Below are 25,317 nucleotides of genomic sequence, written 5' to 3'. Positions count from 1 at the left end.
TTATTTTTAAAAGTCCGAGTTTAACTAGTTCTATCGGACTCAGGTAATAAAAATCCGAAAATAATTTTTATCTTGATCCAATATATTAAAAGTCTAAAATTAATAGTTTTGCAAGGAATTATATTATAGAAGGAATAACAGTTTCCGCCCCTGATTTTAACAGAATTCTATAGTCTCCGACTAGCTTTCAGCGTGAACGGTTGTTGATTTATTTGTGCTCCCAATTCATTTTACCTACACTAGTGCATTAACATACATAGGTAACAGTTATCCCTATTCTCTTTCACATAACTTTTCAAGTTACGCGTGCTAAGGGTACCAAGTGCTGGTGTAAAATTTATTGTCAATGTCCGTCGGGCCTCTAACCTGGGGGGACAACAGGTTTGCCTTTTTGGCCAACGGTCCCCCATCTGAAAAAAAGCGAAAAATATTTCCTTCTCTACCTGATCCAGTTCAGGCTAGAACAAACCCGAACTACATTGTTGTAACCGCAATAAACGAAAATAAACCACTTACGCATTTCCAATGCTTTGCTGTAGAAAAATCGCTCCAAATCATAAGCAAAGATATCATCAGCGTATAAGAGCTTAGAGACCGAAGCCTTCTGCTCCTTGTGGGAAACAGACAGGTAGCCCAAAAATTCCTAACAGCTAAACAATTTGCAGGAATTTGTGAAATCAAGTGTAAATATCACGAGAACTTAAACTTTGTCGAATGTACAGTTTATGCTCCTTACCTAGGCCACGTGTCAGAAGATGAAATTGTGAAAAACTTGGAGCCCCAAGGGGTGGTCTCTGCTTACAAATTTGAAAAGTTCAATGATAAATCAAAAGAAAGTGGAGTGGTCTTATTAACCTTTGATTTGTATAAATTATCAGTCTCTCGATGTCTCGTGGCATAATGTGAAAGTTAGGGAGTACATCCCCAGTCCCATGCGCTGCAAAACATGCCAGTTATTAGGACATAGAGCAAAGCACTGTAAAAAGGACTTCTTATGTGTAAATTGCAGTTTACGTCTCCATAGCGACAAGAATTGTCCACACACAGAGTGCGCAAACTGTGAAGAGGAGCACACCCTGAAAATAAAAATTCGACAAAAATACACACTAAAGCAGGATAGGTCACAGTACCTCGCACAATTCCCACAAACTATATAACCCACTTCTTATGCTGGCGCAACCAAAAACCACCCTACAAAATTAAAACCACGAACCGGCAATAAAACTAGCACTACATCACTAACCTCTAATGTCACAGATAAGCCATGTACTTCTAGCACCCTATCTAAAAAAACAATAGATGCACTTTTACTAATCGCAAATCGAAAGAAACAGAAGCTCTACTAACATCCGATAGCAGCAACACCACCACCACCACTTTCTCCAACACCTAAGCAGCACCAACTTCTCAATATATTAGCAAACCAACAACATCTAACATCATCTCGAATTAAAGCATAACCTTAACAACCACACTATCAATGTCTGAACGCGAAAACACCACAACTGGCTCCACATACTCACTCTCAATTTCAACAACCGCAAGCAACGAACCTAGTAGGGATCAGTCAGCACAATCTATCTTCTCTCCCATCGCAAACCTCACTAAACAACTTTTAGAACAAAACGACTATTACTCAACATATGCCGGATCTTCGGACTGGGATGTTGAGATGTCGACCTCCTTTTCTCCTTTTTACCAAACGCACTTTGGCATACTGCAGTGGAATATCAAAGGACTTTTCAATAACTCACACCAATAACAACTCTTAATCAAAGAGCATAATTCATAGCGCTGCAGGAAACGCATCTACCATGCAACAAAACCGCAAATATCTCGAATTCGTATACACACTATTTCCACAATTTACCCCATAATACCTCTGGCAAACAAGGTATCGCGGTACTCGTTAAAAAAGGCATCCCACACAAATATATCGCTGTTCAATCGCGACTTTCTTCAATCTCCATTGAAATTGATTTAGGCTTCAGATTTACTATAGTGTGTGTATACATCCCTTCACAGCAAATGTTCAATCTAGATGCCTTAGGGGATTAGTTCCAATTTTCAACACCCACGTCATTATAGCATATGATCTTAACTCGTGGAGTCCTCTATAGGGTTTAGAACTAGTAAGTCAGAGAGGAAGGACATTAGAGGATCTTATTCTCACAGAGAACCTTGTCGTCTTGAACGGCAATGCGCCAACCCACTTCTCGTCGCACAAAACTCTAACTAACGTAGATGTGACAATGTGCTCGGCCGCAATTGCCCCAAAATGCACTTCATCAGGATTAGAGTGTTTACCACTACCGTGAATTCTTCCATTTAATCACAAAACTCATGGCCAGCAGCTCAACTCCTGCTCGCCCGAAACCGAAATTCCAAACGGATAAAGCAGACTGGTCCAAATTTCAAACAATGGCCTGCCAAACCATTGTCGATGCTGAAAAGCGGAATAATGTCAACAAGGAAGCCGCTACTCTGCTCATTTTTCAGTTCCGCAAACACATTCAAAACCCCTTAAAAAGATTGTCTCATACTGGTCTATTCCCTCTCCACACTCAGTGTACAAAAGTAGAATATGTGGTACACTTATCGCAAAAGCCGAACAGAAGCCAACCTGTTGAACTATAAAAGAGCCAACGCTTTATTTATGAGAAAAATGCAAGAAGCCAAGCGCAAAAGCCTGAAGAGCTTACAGAATTCCATAAACCCTTCCTCCAATACCAGAAAAGTTTGGACCGACATTAGAATACTTATAAGGTCAAATGATTCAGACTTCATCAAATTTATGGAAACTAACAGTGGGCCTATTTACGAATCATATGAGATAGCAAACCATTTCTCAACTTTATTGTCAGATTATTCTAAAGACTCGAACTTCCACAAAGATTTCACGGGACGGGAATATGATATTGTAAACGAAGAATATCATATGCCTCGTTCATCAATTAGTAAACAAATTGAATTTCCTATAACAACTTTTTAATATGACATCACAATTGCCAAAATGTCTGCTAAAACACCTGGTAGGGATAGAATATCTTATCCAATGCTCAAAAACCTCCCTATCCAGCTAAAAGAAAGATTTCTAGACATTTACAATAGTATAATCGATCAAGGCGTTATCTCTCAGATGTGGAAACATGCAGTTTTAATACCAATACTAAAAAAAGGACTACGTCACGAAGGTTTCCGGGTATACACCGATTTCTCTCCTTGCCTGTTTTAGCCAGGTGCCAGAACGAATCGTCGCGAAGCGGATTATGTGGTTTGCACTTAGAAGTAAGTGCATTAGCTCACACCAGACCGCGTTCAAAAAAAAAACAAGGAACAATGGACATACTCCTAGTTTTCGACAACTTTATCTCTAACGCTGTATCGACCAAAAATCATGTTTTCACCCTTAGCCTTGATTTTGAAAAGGCCTACGACAGTATTGGCATACACCTAGTGTTATGCAACTGCCTGGTACGGGAGAGGAGGAGTGACGGAGTGGCATGGTAGTTGCCCGGCTAGCTCACTTGGTAGAGCATGAGACTCTTAATCTCAGGGTCGTGGGTTCGAGCCCCACGTTGGGCGCCATTGTTACATTACTGCCTGCGTTGATGAGTCTCTGCGGTATGCAGGAATGCTTTTCAGCCCACAATAGCTCTCGGATGAGAGGGTCTTTGCCAACGACCTCACCTGCAGTACTCGTGAACATTGTATGTAAATCATGTCTATGCTTGTGGAAGGTGATAGCGTGAAAGGAAGCGAAAAGAAAGAAAGGAAATAAGAGGCCCGTCCAGGTCAGGCTGAGTCTGCCCTCCTACTTCTACGTAGCGTACGTAGCCAAGGGGGCCTCGCTTGCTATACGGAGTCATAGCTTAGCCCAAGGCTACCGACATTGCTCAAAAGGTAATCCAAAAATAGTCACACCACCGTACCACACAGCAGATCGAAGAAGCATCCGTGGTTTTCCTACGTCACCACTAAATTGCGTACTAGCGGAAGCAGGACTTCCATTTATAAATGGCGAGTGAAGCATAGCACACTGAAACTCATCCCGAAGGTACTGTATGGCAATAAATGCTTGATTTACAATTTAGCAACAGCTGAAGACAAAAGAAAGGGGCCACTAAGGCATTTAAGCTGGGCGTAAATTCCAACCCTATAAAGCCTACAAATAACAAACCTCCGCATGCTTTAGGGACATTAATTGCACGGACCTAATCCGACATCAGAAAAGTGCAACCAGCCGGGTCGTGTACCAACAGCTCTTCACGGAACTAGCCTCAGGCTTTGCAAATGAAGAATGGCACTTCTTATACACTGACGCGTCGAGATTAAATTCAGTCACTGCATTTGCGGTTGTCGATGCAAACGAGAATACGTTAAAGGTAGGACATCTGCTTCCATTTTGCTCAGTATACACGGCTGAAGCCCTAGCGATATATATCATATGTTTTGATAGCCTATCCGCAATAAACATTTTAAATAAGGCAAACAATAAATCCGATATTGTACTATCATTTCGATCAATGTTAATAAATAAAAAGAAATGATAAAAATTATATGGGTTCCAGGCCATGTCGGTATCAAAGGTAATGATGCAGCGGATAAAGGGCAAAGTTGGCCACAAATGAACCATTGATCTTCTCCGAAGTAATGCTTCAGACGGCTTAGTGCAAATCATCTTGGCGAAACCAAATCGAGTGAATGGCAAAACTATAATCACCACTAAGAATTACAACATAAGAGGAGAAGAACCAGCATTTCCACAGAAAGTTTTATGCAACGACTTTAAAGCGTTTATACGTCTTCGATTCGGCCACACTACAGTAACTCACAGCTATATAATTAAGGGAGAAGCCGCAATGTCCGTTTTGTGCTGCCCGTACATTGTCCGTAGTTCATCTTCTAGATGAATGCACCAATTTACATAACGCTCGCGCCGAAGTTTTTGGAAATACCACTCCATCTAACTGTTTGCGACAAATGGAACTTAAGAACATACAAACAGTTGCTAAATTCTTAAAATTGTCAAATTTGAAACAAAAAAAAAAGGCGGAAAAAAGTTCAGGTGCACATCCAGTTTCTGAATCTATGGGTCATACTGAGTAATATTGTCCATGGGATGGGACAATAGGCCTGAAATGAATTTCCAGCCTCCCTTATTTTGTTAGACATTTTTTTTATCCAATCCGAATCCGAATTTGACATTTATTTTCATGTATTTTATTTGTGAGAGCCGCTATTCGGATTGGGATATAAAATTTTCTAACAAAATTAGGGAGGCTCGAAATTCATTTCAGACCTGTTGTCCCTTGGACAATATTACTCAGTATGACCTATAGATTCAGAAACTGGATGTGTCTTTCTTGGTATTGAAAATGAGCGAAATCGGATGATAACCACGCCTACTTTTTATATATATAACATTTTGGAAAATACAAAAAACCTGACTATTTAGTAAATAATGCACCTAGAATGTTGAAATTTGATGTGTCGACTGATATTGAGACTCCTGATAAAAATTTGAAAAAAATGTTTAAATGGGCGTGGCACCGCCCATTTGTGATAAAATCAATTTTACAAATATTATTAATCATAAATAAAAATCGTTAAGCCTATCGCAACAAAATTCAGCAGAGAGGTTGCCTTTACCATAAGGAATGCTTTGAAGAAAAATAAAATTAAAGAAAAAAAAACTTTTTTAAAAATAAGCTTTTATTATTGGTTAATAAAATTAACTAAAAAGTAAAAAATAAATTGACTCTAAAGAAATATAACACTTTATAAGTTCATTGTATGCTTTAACGATAATTAGGCTTTTTCGTCTGCGACAAAAGAATTCTATATTGTACATAAATATATATTTTTAACATTAAAACTTTACACCTAAATTATTAAACCTTACAGTTTATATCACAGTTCTAATTGTTCTAATAAAAAACGTGTTGAATTTTGATGGTATAATTAAGAACATGTAGGATCTCCTTTTCTTGCTATCGCAATGTAACACGCTTTTATTAGAACAATTAGGACTGTGATATAAACTGTAAGGTTTAGTAATTTGGGTGTAAAGTTTTAATGTTAAAAATATATAATTATGTACAATATAGAATTCTTTTGTCGCAGACGAAAAAGCCTAATTATTGTTAAAGCTTACAATGAACTTATAAAGTGTTATATTTCTTTAGAGTCAATTTATTTTTTACTTTTTAGTTAATTTTATTAACCAATAATAAAAGCTTATTTTTAAAAAAGTTTTTTTTTCTTTAATTTTATTTTTTACTTTTTAGTTCGTTTTATTAACAAGTAATAGAAGCTTGTTCTTAGAAAAGCCTTTTTCTTAAATTTAATTTAAATAGGATTTTTTTTAAATTTTTAGTAGGGTAAAATATTGTTTAAATTAGTTACGTAATCTTTACTTAGTTATTTGTAACGTTTCTCATTCTATCCATTTCTTTTAATGCATCAACTTACTTTTTAGTTAATTTTATTAGCCAATAATAAAAGCTTATTTTTAAAAAAGTTTTTTTTCTTTAATTTTATTTTTTTCTTTAATTTTATTATATCATAATCCGAATATATTGGGGCATATTCATAATCGAAATAAAATGTGACTAAGTTAGTTGAAGCATTTTTGACAGAGAGCACATATAAAATTATGTCAAACAGTGTTAAATAACTTAACTTTGCTTATGGCGCGTTCAGTTTACAACTACTTATTGCAGATCTCTCATCTGTGGGTTAAATCTGTTTTAAAATAAAATTCTACTTTCGCTTAGCTAAAATTCCATCGCCAAAAATCTGTAAAACAAAATCAAGTGCGCAGAAAAGTATGCAACACTTACCGATAACAGCCTAACGGCGTTACCGTTCGTTGTATCACAGAATTTTTACACTTTGAAAATGACGGCTGTTGTTTGCAAGGTTGCATTCCTTTGAGTCTTCGTTTTCACCATCTGGATTAACAAAGTCATGAGCCTGGACATTCGTGCAATTTTAGTGATGTAAATTGCATGGCGCCAGCGCCAATGCGGTGCCAGCTCAATGGTAGCTCATTGACGAAATGACTCCAATCGAATATTTGACGTTACTTAGTAGTGAGTGCGTAGTACATTTCACTTGCGCTATTGAGTGAAACGACTTTTGTGTGTCAGGCACGAGTTTGGTGTTATTGGCGCTACTGGCAATGATGACAAAGAGCTGATGGCGGTAGCGCTGGTAGTTCAGCTTTTGAGTTGTTTATTTTAAATTTAATGCACAATTAATATGGGTGTGTTTGAGCGGCCAAATAATAACAGTAGTATTGCTAAAGTGCTGCTAAGTTGATGGAATGTCGCTAATTTCCTAGCGATTATCAATAGATTGTCAATATTTCGTTCAACGGGCTCGCGTAATTGCTCAAATTTTCCAAGTTTTTCCATTCTTGATTTAACTTAAGCTGTTATGCCAATATTTTTCTGCCAGTTTTTTTCAAATACGTAATTTTTCCAAAAGCAAAATAAATTACAGAAAAGATTACAGAGTTAAACAGCCTTGTTGGTTATACACAGAAATACAACAGAGGGTTGTGTCTCGGCTTTTCGCAAGCGTTGAGATTCACCACGCGTGACACGCGTGATTCACCACGTCCAAATATCACAATCCACGGATAGGTAGGTACCGGCGGGTTTGTATGGGACTTAGGCTGTTATGCCAAAGTATATACAAATCTTTACCGATAACTGTGTTATCGATTAATTTATCGAATTCTAAAAAAGTAATATTGCATTGTCATCGGAGTTATACATGTGTGCAAAATTTCAGCTCAATCGGACACCGGGAAGTGTATCAAATTTAACTTGCAAGATTCCATTACAGACAACAAAAGTGAAACTAAATAAAAGCTTATAATTAACGAAATTGGTTAAGGACCACGCCCACTTTAATATAAAAGATTTTTAAAAGGGTCGTGGACGAATAAAATAAGCTATATCTTTGCAAAATAGAGCTTTATATCAATGTTATTTCATTTGGATTTATAAAAATAAATAGAAAAACCTTCAAAATTTAAAAAATGGGCGTGGCACCGCCCCTTTTATGACTAAGCAATTTTGTATGTTTCGGGAGCCATAACTCAAACAAAAATTAGTTCAGAATAGAACCATATGTATTATTATTGCGCAGCCTTGTAACACTATTAAGCACACAAAACAAACAACAACAGCATTTCAAGTGTACAGCTGGGTATGGAATGTTCGGTTTCAACCGAACTTAGACTTCCTTACTTGTTTCGATATAATAATAATAATACCAGAATTCTATTAAAATGTTTGTCTTTTTCCATTTTTAGAGTACATCACCAGGAAGCGGACAATAAAATGTCACTACATAATTTGGCTATGGTCTTTGGTCCGACGTTATTGAGACCCGGACAAACTCAGGCTAAACAAAAGGACTTGCTTGCTTCCAGTACAGTTGATGTAATGGCACAAGCTGGTATACTTTATTGCTTTTTGCAAGCACGTATTAAAAAGGATTAAAATTCACAAACAAAGGATAATAAATGAATCAAAGGAAATATTAAATATTACAGAAACATTTATCAAATGTATATTTTTGTAGCGAACAAAATGAGAAAAAAACGCCTTTGCATGCATGCGAGCTGAATCAGCGTATGAAACAATTATTCTTATAACTACAAAACTTCCATTGCACTTGTATATACATACATACATATATACAAACTTATGCGTATACGCATGCGTGCCATGCAAAAGAAATACACCACAAAAGTATGTTTCATTATTTTGTTGTTCTAAAAAGCAAAATAATTGCAAAAGTGGTCAAGTAATTGTAGAAGGTATGACAGGATTTGCAAGTTATGAAAAACAAAACAAAAAATTGTTAAAGGAAATATGCAACAAATGTAGAGTTCTGTAACGTATGTAGCTACTCCTCTGCACCACACGCAAGTTCGGTAATGTGGGTGTAACAGAATGTGGCGGGGAATGTGAATGAAGAGTGCAGCGAAAATATAGAAAATATAACTTTTTATAAAAGATGCGAATACAATATATGAACAGAATAAAAAAAAACAGCATTGAATTAAAAAATATGCAGTTAAGAATAATAATAATAATACTAATCATATTTATCTACTAAAGGTTCTACACCATAATTAGACACTAGACAAACCACATGCACAGCTTGAACTACTAAATATCACTGAAAGCTTATTCAAATTTAGATAAAATGCATTTTTTTTTTCTCAGTTTACAACAAAAATGCTACATAACCCTGCAAAAAATGTGATTAATCTGGGATGAATCCGAGAGGAGTCGCAAAGGAGTATGCGACCAATGCCAGTTTTGATCTCTTTGTATGAGTTGAACTGTTCCGTTTTGTTTGAGCATGTCCTATGAAGAGACTAATTGTATCCATTTATACTCGAAAGGGATCGATAGGACCAATCCCCTTTGTATTCGATAGGACTCAAATTGGGCTCAGTCGCATTTTTCATCGCAGTAACAAAAACGAAGGGTTGGCCAACCCACCAAATTTATTTGATATAAGGTTTTTGCCGGTTTTTAAAAAGGAATAAAATATATTCTCCGAAAATTTAACCCTAACTCCGACGTAGTCGATAAATTTAATACTTTAGCTTCGGTATAGGGCGCTGCATTTTTCTTAAATAATTCGATGTAATCACCTGTAATCTTTTTTATTTTACTCATTTCGTTACCGTTTTTTTAATATTTCTTAAAATGGGCTACATAGATTTCAAACTGACTAATACCAACTCCACCCGAAAGGGACTAAAGGGGATCAATTATGCCCAAATGTAGACAAAAGAGATCAATCGAAGACCAATCTCTTTAGGGATTAATCGCTTGATTTTTGGTGGGAATCTACACACACACACACACACGCTCGCAAACACGTTAATACTTAAAACAAAAAAATATAAAATTTAGCTGCTCAACAATGCATTTTGCTTTAAGATTGTGTTTAAATATTTGCAAAAGATTTTTTTGCATTTCAATTTATCTATAATGTAATTAAGCTATTTCCAGCGGTGAGCGCGCAAGCAGTTAATATAGCACAGGGATGGGCAGACAATTTTCGTAGCTTAAGCCTAACATGCAAGGAAAGAGTGCGTAAAGCTTTCTTTGGTTGACTTTGTCGCATTTAATAGAGCTAGAAAACAATTTAGGTTCAGATTTTTGTACGGTTTTGACCTTGTTCAACCGCTGCGTTCGATTTATGTTCGACCTAAAACACCATTAAAAGCCTAACTTTGGTCCGTATTTCGTACGCACCTATAATTTTTTTAATTAACCAGTCAGCCACGACGGATAGGTGCGAAGTGATAGCGAAATGTGGAGGATAGAGCCGTTGTAATATGCATTGCAACTGACCGCTGCACTGTAGTCACCCTCCTCACTATGTTTTTCGCGCGCCGGTCACTAAACCGCAATACCATAAATCAGATAGGTCTAATGACCGCTATGTACAACTAGTGCATAATGTGTAGCTTTAAACCAGAAATTTTGCCCACGGCTGCTTTAGAGGCGTAGATGGCAGCTATGGCTCTTCTGGATCTGCCCAACGACGTATTTACTCCAGTTCGATTTCGAATACTTTCCAGGTATTTAATATCCGGTGAAATTTCGAGCCTTACCCCACTTGATTGCGGTGCATTGGAAGATGGTATTTTGTAGCGTTTGGTGAATAGAACCTCTCAGTTCTCGCAGAATTCACTTTGATGCCCCTTGTACGGGACAAGTCTCCTACGAGCATTGAATGCAATCTGCGATAGATCACCCAGAGTCTGAAGATGCTTTCAGGTTGCTGTTAGAGCTGTCACTGGTGTAAGTGATAGTTTGGTAATCAGTTCTTTCTAACTTAAATAACAAGATGTCCCCTCTTAGGTTCCACAGTATAGCGTATAACACCCCTCCTTGGGGAGTACGCCTGGACGCGGGCCGTTTTATGGAGGAGTTTCCCTGACATGGTAGGATAGTTCTCGTTAGAAATTTATCCGTGAATTTCACAGGTGACTAATCCAAGCCTATGTGTGGTAAAGAATCGACTATGGTTTGTAGATAGACCTCGTTAAACGCTCCTTTTATGCTTCAGCGTCTACAATCAGGATCAAATTTATTACCTTCTGAAGGGGTGAGACTGAATGTTTATTCAACTTCCAACAAAATGTGTGTGTTTGTGCTGTTATGCATTTTAAAATGCATAATTCCAAGTGCTGTCAAAATTTGATATGGATCGGGTGTTATTATTATTTCGATGTACTGCGATATTGTGTTTGACCTTTCACTTTATTACTATATTTGGAGGTTTTTGATGTATTTAAATACCTCTTCAGGCTTTTTATTTCATATCATAAGGGGACTAAGAATCACGTCACCTAGATGGGAGTGCTTGTAACAGGTTGTACTCTTACCTATCCAGAATCAGCCCCGACATACATAATGTATGTCCTGCTTGCAACGTGTCCCCACACGACACAAACCTTCTTTTCAATTGCAATGTGGAACCAATACCCCTTTCCCTCTGGTCCACGCCCGTTGAAACTGCAAGTTTCCCTGGCTATTCCGTTGGAGGATATTCATAAAAATTTGTGAGTAGTCGCACCTATTGGATGGGGCCAAGCGCTGCTATAACAGCAACAAGAAATGATAATTCCACTTTAAATTCGCAATTTTTGCTAACGCTTCGCACCTGTAGATTCATGGCGGATATTCTGACTGGACACTGCCTTCTGGCGTCACATGCCTTTTAATTAGGTTTGGTCAGGGATAGCAGATGTAGGAAGTGCGGGTTGGAGGACAAAGCGATCGAAACGAGCGTTTTGTGCTCGTGCTCTGTTGTTGTTGTTGTCATTCAGTCTTATGTGAGGACCTCATGGACCGGCCAGTTGAACATAACCTAACCATAGGGAAAATGCCTCTATAAAACAAGGTAGTTATTTAAATTATCCAAGTAAAAATTGTTTTAGGTAGCTGTTTTAAAAATCTTGTCCCGTTTAATTAATGCATTCTCAATTCATGTCACACTTTTTTCTAGGAACATACATTTTCTTATTGCTACGGTATTTAAAGTAGTACATTTCTCGAGTAGGTAAAAGTCTATTTGAGGGGTTGACTGCAAATGCGCTACCAAAAATATCGAGAGAGGTGTCAAAAGGCACGTATTGACCTCAACAACAATAATCCGAAGGCGGAAAATAAAAATTTTAAATCGTTCAAACAATATTAAAGAAAAACCAAAAAACGACCCGCGGGTCCCTCCGAAACCGGGGGTGGGATTCAGAGTATTTTTGCGCCGAACACCTTTCTGCATTGCCGGCCTTGGGCCCCTTGGATGGATCCAACACCGGTTTTGAGACCAAAACTATATCCGCGCAAAACACTTATGTTCGCAATTTTTTTTTGTGGGTACAACACCATTACAACAACCACGTGAAAATCGCCAACTTCAACTGCAAATATCTCCGAACAGAGATACAATTTTTATTTTCCGCCTTCGGATTATTGTTGTTGAGGTCAATACACGCCTATTGACACCTCTCTCGATATTTTTTTAACCCTATTAGCAGGCGACCCCTCAGACCTTTACCCTCGAGTAATAGCTGGATGAGTAATCTATTCATGGCTGCTTACCGAATTCGACAAAACAAATGTTTAGAGGCGACTTAATCACCCATATCGCGAAGTTCACACGGAAAAGTGTTCACCTTCACTTTTTTCGTTCGGGTGAACTTTTTCCGCCTATCGGCAATTTCGAGCGAACAAAAGTTCACTTCGAAACAGCTGATGCTCCATTGTGAATTAGCAGTGAACAAATAATTTACTGCAATTGTGTAAATTTTGTAAACAAAAACATATTTCCTTAAAATACAGCAAAAATAGAGATAAAAAATGTTTAGTATTGCACTTAGGATGGTATTTATTGAGCGCGAAGAGAATATACATAAATGTGAAAGCGATTCGGAGGCAAATAAGGGACTGTTCTAATCCTTTGGAGCTAAGTGATCCACTGTAAGTTATTTTCAGCACTTTTGAATAAAAATTTAACTTGTTTTGAATTAGTTTTAGGCATAATATAGGCTAAACAAGCCGTCATTCAAATACTTGCTAGATATTCTTCCCAACTCCTTACCACCATTGAAGCAAAAATTTGGAGTTCCAACAATTGTAAAGTTGAGCGCATGTCTTCGTTTTTTCGCAGAGGGATGACATCAAGGAGGCGTTGGAAAGGGCCATGAGATGGGTCTTAGCCAATCTTGTTTCAGTGTGGCGCTGAACATTTTGGAACCGTTGGATAACTTGGCCGGCTTTAAAAGCGCAACGTCAAACTGCACACGATTTTTATACAAAGTTCGGAATACTAGGAGTTGTAGGATGTTCGGCCCGCCTCCTGTCCCCTTCGCATAAATTGCTTTTTTAGACGCCTTTTTTCGTACATATCTTTTTTGGTCATTCCATACCTAGAAAAAGATACGTTGTCATAAAAAATAGAATTTACATACTTAGATATAAAGGTATTTTTCCTTTTTTCCACTCAGCTTCACTCTTATAACAAGTGGACCAAGGCTATTTAAACATAAGGTAAGCTGCTTCCAGAAGTCCGGCACTTTTTCCAGATCGTCTTGTCAAGCAACATTTCCGATTGTGCATTATTTATTGATTTACTCCTAATATTAAAAGTGCATATAATTATAAGAATATCAAATTTCGAAACAAAAAATTACTTATACCTACATATATGACACTACTTTATTTTCTTGTGTTTTTTCAGTATTTTTTCTTCAATTTTTCGTCGCCCTCCCTCTTAATACGACTTCAGTATTGGTGTAAGTGTGTAAACTATATTTCAAAAAACTAACGAAATACAAGAAAAATACAACCCAGTTAATTGAAAACAAACGAGCCAGTTTGTATTTCGATAGGTTTTTTTGACATTCGGCCGTTTTTCCTTTATTTTTTTCTGACAAATAACAATTTTGTACGGAACTATAATGAACTTTCGTGTGAAATAAGTGAGCCACCAGAGTGCGAAACAATTTCTCCGTGTTATGTGCAATGTTTTTGTTGCGAAAAATGGTAATGAAAAAATAAAATTTAAAACATAAACAAAAAATGTCAAATTATTCTATTATGTTGACAATATTGGTCTCTCTTCCTCTGGTTGGAAATTATTTTTGTAATTTGACTTTCCGATAAAGTTTTGTCAGTTTTTTGAGCTTGGAATTCAAGCAAAAATAAAGTAGTGTCATATAAGTATTACATTTTGTTTTTTTGTCGTTCGCCTGTAAAATATAAGTGAATAAATTAGGGTTTCCCCGCTATTCATTTCGCCCGAACAAAGAGTTGCCGATAATGCGATAGGGTGAACAAAAACTGTGAATATTTTCGGGTGAAAATAAAACTCGCGATAAGGGTGAATAGTAAACAGCCTCGATCACCTGTTCAATCACTGTTCGATTACTTAAATCATTTGCCAATAGTGTTTTTCAATCATTTTTGTAAACGACTTGTGTATTGCATTATTTACATATTTTCAAATGTTTGCTTAACTGGCTGCTCATATTTTATCTAATAACTAGATTTTAGAAATTTAAATCAATATGTAGTCTGATTTTTTGTATACACATTTAAAATAAAAGTTGATTTGGCACACAAATGTGCAATTCATGGCATTTCAATTTAATAACGGCGAGCAAAAAACAAACCTTTCTTCCATTCTCTGGCCATTCACGACAGCCATTCTCCCTGTCAGCTATTATTTAACAGATAGGTATACGAATGGTGGAATAGAAAGATGTTTCACTTGTATGAATTCACAATGCACATACACCTGCGAGTAAAGAAGTTCCTAAAATTCTTAGTAAAAATGTTAATAAACTTTATGAAGATTTTTAAGAACTTTCCGAATTTTCGAAATCTTTCAAGACCGAGTTTGAAATTTGTTTACATAATTGTTTTCAATACAGCTAATTAGAAATGAAAGAAGAAAACAATTTTTTTGCTACTATTTTTTTACTCGCAGATGCACATATGTGGTATGTGAGCGTTTATAAAAATCTGATAATGCCCGTGTTTTTTTTTTTTTTTTACTTGCATATACATGTGCGTTTGCGACTAAAAAACCGCTCATCGGCAATTACACAGAAGTAATATATAGAGAAATAGTCGAGACACGCAATAATTTATGCGCAACAACTTCATAAATGCAGATAAAGTTACGCACTTAGCAGTCCATATAAAGCTTAAGTGCATATGTATGTATATGCGCGTAAAAAAACACAGCTTATGTTTACTTATTTTAACTCTAAATGCAAAAGATACAAATGTTTTATATTATTATTCTTTATATGCATATAAGATGGAAGAAAACTTATGTAGGTTTAAAAAATTTATTTATTTTTTACCTTTATGTAAAATTATATATACATACTTACAATAATATGTATGCTTATTTACTTTATGTTTATTTATCTACATACGAACATATTTATTTTGTAGTGCAGTTATACAATAAAAAATAAAAAAATATATATACACATATGTATATTTATTATTATTAAATATTATTCGAAGTAAATTTCGTTTTATCTACTCATCATCGCCATCATCATCATCATCATTCGTCGTTTGCAATTGATTTGCAACATTAAATACAGCTTTTTTACTACGTTTGACACATTTTGTATTGGCATAATATTCCGTTGCTGTTCGTTTGCGTATGTCATCAATGACTGTATCTGTAGTGGAAGCCCATTCCAATACCAAACGCCTGCCATACAAATGTGTACTCTGACTTAGTGCGTCGAATGCTCTCTTTGCGTCACTCTTCGTTATGAAATCAACAAAACCAAAACCACGATGTGAATCGGCGCCTGGCGTCATTTTCATAGGCAAACGTACCGAACGTAGCTCACCAAATGCTCTGTGTAAAAAGAATAAGAAAAATTATTTGAGTTATATTGACAAGATGATTTCATTGCGAAGTGGGCAGCGTCACATATCACCCCCTTCAACTTCGCCACCACCAAGCAAACAGTTTTTTATACTCAGCTGAGCAGAACTCACACAGACATAAACTAATCGTGATAGATATAGAAATTCATTTAGCCATGTCCGCCCGTCCGTCCGCCTGTCCGTTAACACGACAACTTGAGTAAATTTTGAGGTATCTTGATGAAATATGGTACGTAGGTTCCTGGGCACTTATCTCAAATCGCTATTTAAAATGAACGAAATCGGACTATAACCACGCCCGCTTTTTGAAATTTTCGAAAAACCGAAAAAGTGCGATAATTCATTACCAAAGACGGATAAAGCGATGAAACTTGGTAGGTGGGTTGACCTTATGACGCAGAATAGAAAATTTGTAAAATTTTGAACAATGGGTGTGGCACTGTCCACTTTTAAAAGAAGGTAATTTAAAAGTTTTGCAAGCTGTAATTTAGCAGTCGTTGAAGATATGATGAAATTTGGCAGGAACTTTACTCCTATTACTATATGTGTGCTAAATAAAAATTCGCCAAATCGGATGACGAACACGCCCACTTTTTAAAAAATAATTTTTAAGTCAAATTTTAACAAAAAATTGAATACCTTTACAGTATATAAGTAAATTATGTCAACATTCAACTCCAGTAATGATATGGTGAAACAAAATACAAAAATAAAAGAAAATTTCAAGATGGGCGTGGCTACGCCCATTTTCATTTAATTTGTCTAGAATACTTTTATTGCCAAAAGTCGAACGAAAACTTACCAATCCTTGTGAAGTTTGGTAGGGGCATAGATTCTATGACAATAACTGTTTTCTATGAAAATGGGCGAAATCGGTTGAAGCCACGCCCAGTTTTTATACACAGTCGACCGTCTGTCCTTCCGCTCGGCCGTTAATACGAAAACTTAGTTTACGTACTTATCTGAACTCACTTTACCTTGGTATAAAAAATGGCCAAAATCCGACTATGACCACGCCCACTTTTTCGATATCGAAAATTACGAAAAATGCCATAATTCTATACCAAATACAAAAAAAGGGATGAAACATGGTAATTGGATTGGTTTATTGACGCAAAATATAACCATAGAATAAACTTTGTAAAATGGTTGTTACACCTACCATATTAAGTAGAAGAAAATGAAAAAGTTCTGCAGGGCAAAATTAAATGCCCTTGAAATCATGGCAGGAATACTGTTCGTGGTATTACATATATAAATAAATTAGCGGTACGCGACAGATGATGTTCTGGGTCCCCCGGTCCGATATCTCGAAAACGCATTCACATATACAACGAAGGTTCACTCCCTTTTAAACCCCTCATTAATACCTTTTAAAACCCTCATTTGATACCCATATCTACAAACACATTCTAGAGTTACCCCGGCCCACCTTTATGGCGATATCTCGAAGAGGCGCCCGCCTATAGAACTATGGCCCACTCCTTTTTAAAATAATCTTTTATACCTTCCATTTGATACACATGTCATACAAACACATTCAAGGGTTATCCTGGGTTCATTTTCCCTTATTTTGTCTACAAAGCTCTGAGCTGAGTATGTAATGTTCGGTTACACCCGAACTTACCCTTCCTTACTTGTTTTTTTTTTTTTTATCGTTGTACTAGAGTCTATTTCACGTGAATAACACGAGTATAATTTGGTAGCGGGGTGTAAGGAATTATAGAAAAGCGAGCAGTGCAACCCAGCCCCATCTCACATAACCTTTTTATAAATCGTGCAACTGTGAGTGTACTTATTTTACCTACAAGCATAATAATTAGTATACATAAATTATCCGCCCTACCGGAAAATCAACAAATTAGAATTATTTTCAGGTATATTTCAGGACTTATTAGGGTTTAAATCTGGCTCATTTCGGGGTTTCTTTGGGATTTTTTCGGCACTATTTAGGGACCATTTCCAGAATGCTTTCGGATTATTTTGGGACTATTTCATGATCAGCGATGGTTTGGGAATGTACTTTTGAGATCACTTCTAAACCATTTCGGTATTGTTTCAGGGATAATTTTGTGGCTAATTCACAATATCTTAGGTATAATCGGCAGCCACCGTGGTGTGATGGTAGCGTGCTCCGCCTACCACACCTTATGCCCTGGGTTCACACCCCGGGCAAAGCAACATCAAAATTTTAGCAATAAGGTTTTTCAATTAGAAGACAATTTTTCTAAGCGGGGTCGCCCCTCGGCAGTGTTTGGCAAGCGCTCCGAGTGCATTTCTGCCATGAAAAGCTCTCTGTGAAAACTCATCTGCCTTGCAGATGCCGTTCGGAGTCGGCATAAAACATGTAGGTCCCGTCCGGCCAATTTGTAGGGAAAATCAAGAGGAGCAAATTGGAAGAGAAGCTCGGCCTTAGATCTCTTCGGAGGTTATCGCGCCTTACATTTATTATTTTTTTTTTATCTAAGGACAACATCAGGATGGTTTTAAGGATCCTAACAGCACTGTTTCATGATGATTGGGGCTGCGTCGGAACTATCTCGAGATCACTTTTTAACTATCTTCTCAACATTTCGGGGAGTCTATTCCGCCTTTACGACACCTTCGTTTGCGAGTAAGAAAAACGGTTGTTGTTGTAGTAGGGCTTCAATAGTGCGACCACTGACAAATCGTACATTATGTATGTCGGGGTTGATTTTGGATAGGTAAGAGTTTAACCTGTTACAGTATCCAGATCGAAGTTGAACTAGAGTGACTCGCGTTTCCCTAGGGAGTGTGCGTTCCTCTTCTGCAAGGCTACTCACTGGAAGAAAATACAGGCCTTCCAAGACACTCCTCTCGGAAGCGTTACGGACTATGTTCTTATATCCCCAGAGTACCATTTACACAATTAGGCGAGGACACTCTCCATAAGGGAGAGAAACGTAATGCTGAACCAACAGTTTCTGTTGAATACCCTTTAGAGGACTTTGATGACAATTCGTGAGTGGTCGTGCCCGTAGAATGGGGCGAATCACTGTTAACACAACAAAAACAGCCTCTATGCGTTGCCGACGGCGAGTACCGAAGAAGATGTAATGATGAGCTGTACGAGCTTGACGCAGACTTCAACATAGTCCAGCGAATTAAAACACAGCGGCTAGGTCATATTATGAAATTGAAAGATGATTCTCCGCCTACAAAGTATTTTTATCGGAGCCCGATTATAGAAGCAGAGGCACAGGGCTGCCCCCACTTCAGGTGGAAAACGATTTAAATTCCCTTGGTCTGACCCATTGGCATCAGTCAACTCTACTTGCTGGACGGTCATAACCGTTTAAACGGCTATGCGCCAATTAAGTGAGTAAAGGTCATTTACACAGACCGATGTAGAAGTACAACGAAAATTAAAATATTTAAACTTACTTGAAGATTTCGCGCACTTCTTTCACCTTTGCCTGAAAGGGTATATTGCGTACAAGCATCTTTGTGCCGGTTTGTTGTGTTTTGACTGTCGGCTTGCGCGGCACGTGTGCAGGTGTTCTATATGGGCAAAATACAAACAGCAATTCATAAAGTGTTGAATAAATGTGTTATTATTGTTATAAATATACTTTAATGTGCGATCGCTGCGTTTCAATTCCACCTCATTACCATCGATTTGTGTAAATTGCATTTGTTTTAGCGCCTTTTCAGTCGTCCGAGATAATTTAAATTGTATAAAGCCATAACACATTGAAGTTTGAATTCTTGGATTTTGAGGATCTTTTCGCTTCGCTATTTCTATTGAATGTATAGCACCCAAATGCTTGAAATGATCGTTTATTGTTTCGGGTACGGTTTTGAAATTTAAGTTTCGTAAGAACAGTGTTGTATTTGGTTCGGGTTGTTCATCATCGAGCTCTTCGTCAACATTGGCACTTTCGTTTTCTGTTTTGCCATCTTCATGAAGCGCTTCTTTTACCGTTTCTTCTTTTTGTTTAGTTTTTACAATTGCTTTTATTTGTGTTTTTTCTTCTTTGTGTATATTAGTATCTTCTTCTACTTTCGGTATTATTGGTTCTCCCTTAAGTGTTGTTGTAAATACTTGTTCCGGTGCCCATTCCAAGTAAAGTGGTACATTTTTGAATTTGCTATAAGCTAACTTTTTAAAAGCTTGTTTTGCTTCGGAAGCTTCACAATACTCTATTAGGGCCGTAACTCCACTAGGTGGTAAAATTAGACGGCCAATTGGTCCGAATTTGGCGAATAATGGCGTTAAGTCGGCAACTGTGGTATTTGCAGGTAAATTTTTCGCTAATATAATAGTTTTGGAACGTTTTAATATGGGTGAATCGAAAACGCTCAACCGCACACCATTTTCTTCGAGAAAATTTTTCATTTCGATCACGATTTGCGTTTCTCCCAAGGCTATGCGTACAGCAGCACTGGATCCACCTTCATTGGTATCTAAAACCTATAAACAAAAAAGGAGTTGTACAAAAATTTATGTTTAGGCAGCCCAAATGAACTTATTTGAAAACGGACATCTCAAAATTTGTTTCAAATAAGGCACCACCTCAGCATAAGTTCAATAGCCTTGACGTCAGATAGAGCTCCTTTAAAAAAAAGTCTGAAATAGATGCTGTCGTACTGGTGGCCGTGAAAAGGTGATATTCCACTCAGCAGTCGATACTTCTGAGAAGTATTCATGGTAGAGAGCTGAAATTTGTTGTCAACATATTTGAAATCGACGAATGGCAACTAGATTTAATTTGTTGCGTTCCTCCCACAAATTATCGTCCTCGGCGCATCTCCTTACAGCTGGACTGGCTTTATACCCTCCTGCTCCATAAACATATTGAACCTAACCCCGGTCGCAGGATGTAGTTCTGCTGCATATGCCGGAAAAGGATCTACCTCAAACGATCACACTCTTGCTTGTGTCTCACGTATAAAAGATGGTTGCCCGAACGATGCAATGGGTTAGAACCCAACGTTCGTCGTCCCCGAATTTTCTACAAAACTTTTGTGGCTTCCTGCTGTTCGCGTCCAAGGACGTCTCCCATTTCACGCTGAAGCGTATCCCCACCATCTTCTAGCAGCAACGCTGCCCAGAAGGCCATATTAACTGTACACTGTTCCTCGCGCCAAACAGCGCCGCCAGCTAACGCGGCCGGTGCAGCCCATCACTACAATCTACGTTGCATGTATAGAAGCAATGCCGAGCACCAGCCTTTACCCCCGTCCTACTCCTTTTCCGGCACACGCACTCACCAAAGGAGTCATCAACTCCTAGTCTCCTACGCTGTGTGATCCGTATGCCAGCTGAGAATATTTACGAACGCGTCATCAGCCTTGGCCGATGTCACCCATCTCTAACCTCCAGAGTGACAAGTTCCCATCCGTTGCACTTCAGAATTCTGCAACTAAGTTGTAACGGGTTAACCGGAAAGATCGCGGATATGGTTGACTACATGAATAAAAACAATATCCGTATATCCGCAGTTCCAGAAACAAAGCTAACGGCCAGATCGAACCTCAAACATGCAATGGCTACAAAATCCACACGAAAGATACTTTAGCATCTGACCACCTGCACACACTCCTTACAATACAGTGCCCTGCTAATTTTATCACCTCTGAAAAGCGGACTTTTTTTAATTTCAGCTGATGTCCGGCAAGGCGACCTTACTTCCTGCAAGGTTATCGCTTTGGCTTCGGCACGCTTTATTCTGGCCGGTAGAATACCAGAAATCGTACCTAATTTCCCGTCTGGAGCTGCAAACTTGGCAAGAGAACGTGACCTAGCGAGACAACTTCGCTCTTGAGTCCCCCATATTAGGAATCCCAACTTGGATATTATGCGGCTGGTAAATGAACAAAAAAGTGCCAAATGGGAGGAGCATCTAAAACCTCTCTGCGAGTGTAGGTAAACTGAGGGCAACCGTCAAACTCTTGTCCAATCCAAAAAAAAAAAAAAAACAATAATAAAGTATCCATCGATAGAACTTTATCGGACGCGAAGAAATGCGCCAGCGCCTTTTGACAACTTGTAATGCAGTGGACAAGGCCATCAATCCCACAGACGGAATATCCAAGCCATGCCTATGTTAAAAAAAAAACCTGCCGCTGAGGGACAAACTACCTAACGCAAGTTTTCAACCTGTCGTTGAAATCCTTTGTCATTTCCGAACAATGGAAAACGGCAAGGATAATTCCACAACTAAAGCCTGGGAAACCAGCTAAGGAAGGCGAGATGTATAGACTCTTTTCGCCAGTAGCGAAGCCATTGGAAATCTTTCTGCCCCCTCATTTCGCTGCGAATCTTCGCCCATCAAAATGGCTCTCGCAAAACACATAGCACTACCACCACGTTAAACGCCATTAACTATCAAATAAATTACGTACTAAATCAGGAAAAACCCCATCACTGAACGGTGCTTGTGGCACTCTACCAGTGAAAAGCTTTTGACACAGTCAACCACAGCACGCTATTCCAAGACATAGAAGGTTCGCCCTTTCCCCCTTGTCTAAAAAGATGGACCGCGATATTATCTAAATGGTCAGCAAGCGTCACCAGTTTGGTCGCCTGGTCTTAAAAACACATACTGTAAAAGGCTGAAGACCTGTCAATAAGAACTGCCACGGGATGTCTCCTTATGACCCCTGAACATCACCTACATAGTGAGGTCAAAGAGCTCAACATTAAAGAGCATAACGAAATGCTGAACAGACAGTTTTTGCTAAAATGTCACAAGCCGGGACACCCTAGCAAACAACTTTTTGATCCATCCCTGCCTCCAAGAGGGTAAGGGACCATTTCCATAATCACTATGATGAGATCCGGCACATGACCACACATCCGTTTGATCCAGACGAGAATAAGGAGGTTGTAGGCAAAATACACACAGAATCGGTAAACGCCTTTGCCAGGATGCGCCCGGTGAACTCCGTTATCATTATACACTATCTTAATCTTGCAGAAGAAAGCACACTACCAAGGGAGACACGAGTCTCTCCGGCGCAACTTCGTTCTGGACTCCGTAACAGGTTTAAATCGTACTTACTCAACCCCGAAATGTGTAATGTATGTCCTACATGCGATGTGTCCCCACATGACACAAAATTCCTTTTAAATTTTAATGTGGAACCTCCGCCTCTAACACCAATCTTCCTATGTTTCGCCCCTGTTGAAACTGTCAGCTTCCTTTGAATGGGGCGAAGCACTGTTAACACAACAACGACACTTGCTAGTTCAAAGGATTCAAGCGTAGTTCATAGCTTCCGCAATCCAATTCTCAACTCTACGCGATGCGAATCGTGATATAAATATGCATCTATCATACACATATTTAGCAGAAGAAGGCTCTGGCGACCTCAAATTCCTCATGGAACTAGGGAGTGGGGCGGATTGTCCAAAGGGTTTAATGTAGTCATATGAATCGTTCCCAAGATGGTCGGTCTTGCAGCTTAATGCTGCTTGTTACCGGAACGTACCGGATCTATATTCGCCAAACCATTAACATCGATAACACTCTCCAAAACTTTATCGCTACAGCAACAACTAGCTAGTTCAGTTAATACATATGTTAATAGAGATGCTAATTTCGAGAATAATAATCGAGAAAAAATAGAAGAAGAGTAAACTTGACCAGACTAGCTAGCAGAGTTGCTAAGGAATGCATTCCATTTGGAACAATTATTCCTTTGATAACAGCCCCAGAGGATTGCAATACTTTTTTGTTAGTCTGCAATAATTAATAAAAAAAACTTTAGTTATTATTCCTTTTTGCATTCCGGACTAATTCTTCGTTTTCTTTATTCCATTATTGAAATTTTGTCGGGCATAGAAGCGTAAAAGCTTTCAGCAGGGGATTTTTTCAGCATGAAAGGGGTATGGTGTAGCGCTAACTTCTACCTACCTTAGCGACACAAAAAACAAAGTATCAGAAGATGTACCCAAATACTGGTTCAAACATTTTGGTAGTACGTGTGAGTTAATAGAGGAAGCCTTGCAAAGAAGGTTTCAAAAGTATTACGATTTGGAAGAAGTAAATGACGCCATTGTAGCAGAAGTACTTTGTACAGATATGAAGTTAAAATGGGTTAAGTGTTCGAGTACGAAATATGTTACTGATAAAAGTAAAGAAGTAAATGACCTCGTTAAAAATACTCCATGTCAAGAATTGACACTGACATCACTCAAAACACAGCTCAACTCGAGTCTAGCAATATTGATTTTTTCGACTTTTCTACCACCGGTAATTAGAAATTTAACACAATTATCAAATAACGCTGTCCAAATTCACTTCAATTCGATATTTCAATTAAAAAGAATTATTGTCAGTTTATTTGCAGATGAACCTTTAAGAGTATTACTGTGCTTTCTAAAAAGATTTTTTATTAAATAACTTGCAAAATACAATATCAACAGCAGATCAAAAAGTAATGCAATGTATCAGGAAAAGTAATCACATAAAATATAGTTAAAAAACAAAAATCACGCTTTTAAATAATATCGAACTAAAAAGTTAAAAATAATTTTCAAAATAAGTTAAAAACAAAAACAAGTAAGGAAGGCTAAGTTCGGATACATTACATACTCAGCTGAGAGCTTTGGAGACAAAATTGTCTTTTTCATGGATACATAATAATTATAGCTGCGTTGGTTTCGTAGGGTCTCGTAGATGGTTTATAAGTGGTTTTTTAATTCCATATCACATAAGTTTGCGAAATATCGATCAAATTGTAAACCAGGGGTGACGTTTTTTGGAACGATTTTCCTTCATCCTTTGTCAAATAAGGGAAAATCACCATGTAGGAAAATGAACCTAGGGTAACCCTGGAATATGTTTGTATGAACTGGGTATCAAATGAAAAGTGTTAAAGAGTATTTTAAAAGGAAGTGGGCCATAGTTCTATAGGTGGACGCCTTTTCGAGATATCGCCATAATGATGGACCAGGGGTGACTCTAGAATGTGTTTGTACGATATGGGAATCAAATGAAAGGTGTTAATGAGTATTTTAAAAGGGAGTGGGCCTTAGTTCTATAGGTGGACGCTTTTCGAGATATCGCCATAAAGGTGGACTAGGGGTGACTCTAGAATGGGTTTGTACGATATGGGTATCAAATGAAATGTGGTAATGAGTATTTTAAAAGGGAGTCATCCTTAGTTCTATAGGTGGACGCCTTTTCGAGATATCGCCATAAAGGTGGACCAGGGGTGACTCTATAATGTGTTTGTGCGATATGCGTATCAAATTAAAGGTATTAATGAGGGTTTTAAAAGGGGTGGCCCGTAGTTGTAAATGTGAAGGCGTTTTCGAGATGTCGACCAAAATGTGAACCAGGGTGACCCAGAACATCTTCTGTCGGGT

General features: G+C 37.9%; 2 protein-coding genes and 1 non-coding gene across 13 annotated transcripts in view; 2 read left to right on the top strand and 1 right to left on the bottom strand.

Annotated features, from left to right (window-relative positions):
- RhoGAP1A (Rho GTPase activating protein at 1A) overlaps positions 1-15,555 on the top strand; it is a 143,302-nt gene extending 127,747 nt beyond the window's left edge. For all 11 annotated transcript variants that reach the window (XM_067783023.1, XM_067783024.1, XM_067783022.1 and 8 more), the window contains one exon: positions 8,330-15,555. In XM_067783023.1, coding sequence (XP_067639124.1) covers positions 8,330-8,519 — 190 coding nt within the window. In that variant the 3' untranslated portion in view covers positions 8,520-15,555. The remainder of the gene's footprint in view (positions 1-8,329) is intronic.
- On the top strand, positions 3,513-3,585 carry TRNAK-CUU (transfer RNA lysine (anticodon CUU)). The gene has a single exon. It is a non-coding gene; the product is annotated as a tRNA-Lys (tRNA).
- LOC137250373 (probable RNA-binding protein 19) overlaps positions 12,006-25,317 on the bottom strand; it is a 54,140-nt gene continuing 40,828 nt past the window's right edge. Inside the window, exons 3-5 of the mRNA XM_067783033.1 lie at positions 19,571-20,412; positions 19,383-19,499; positions 12,006-15,945 (exon numbers count right to left, since the gene is read on the bottom strand). Of these exons, the coding sequence (XP_067639134.1) occupies positions 15,612-15,945; positions 19,383-19,499; positions 19,571-20,412 (1,293 nt within the window). The 3' untranslated portion in view covers positions 12,006-15,611. The remainder of the gene's footprint in view (positions 15,946-19,382; positions 19,500-19,570; positions 20,413-25,317) is intronic.

This window comes from Eurosta solidaginis, chromosome 4 (assembly GCF_040869045.1).
Source record: "Eurosta solidaginis isolate ZX-2024a chromosome 4, ASM4086904v1, whole genome shotgun sequence".
Lineage (NCBI taxonomy): Eukaryota > Metazoa > Arthropoda > Insecta > Diptera > Tephritidae > Eurosta > Eurosta solidaginis.
The sequence above is the reverse complement of the archived record's forward strand: the minus strand, read 5'-3'. Positions and strand labels throughout refer to the sequence as shown.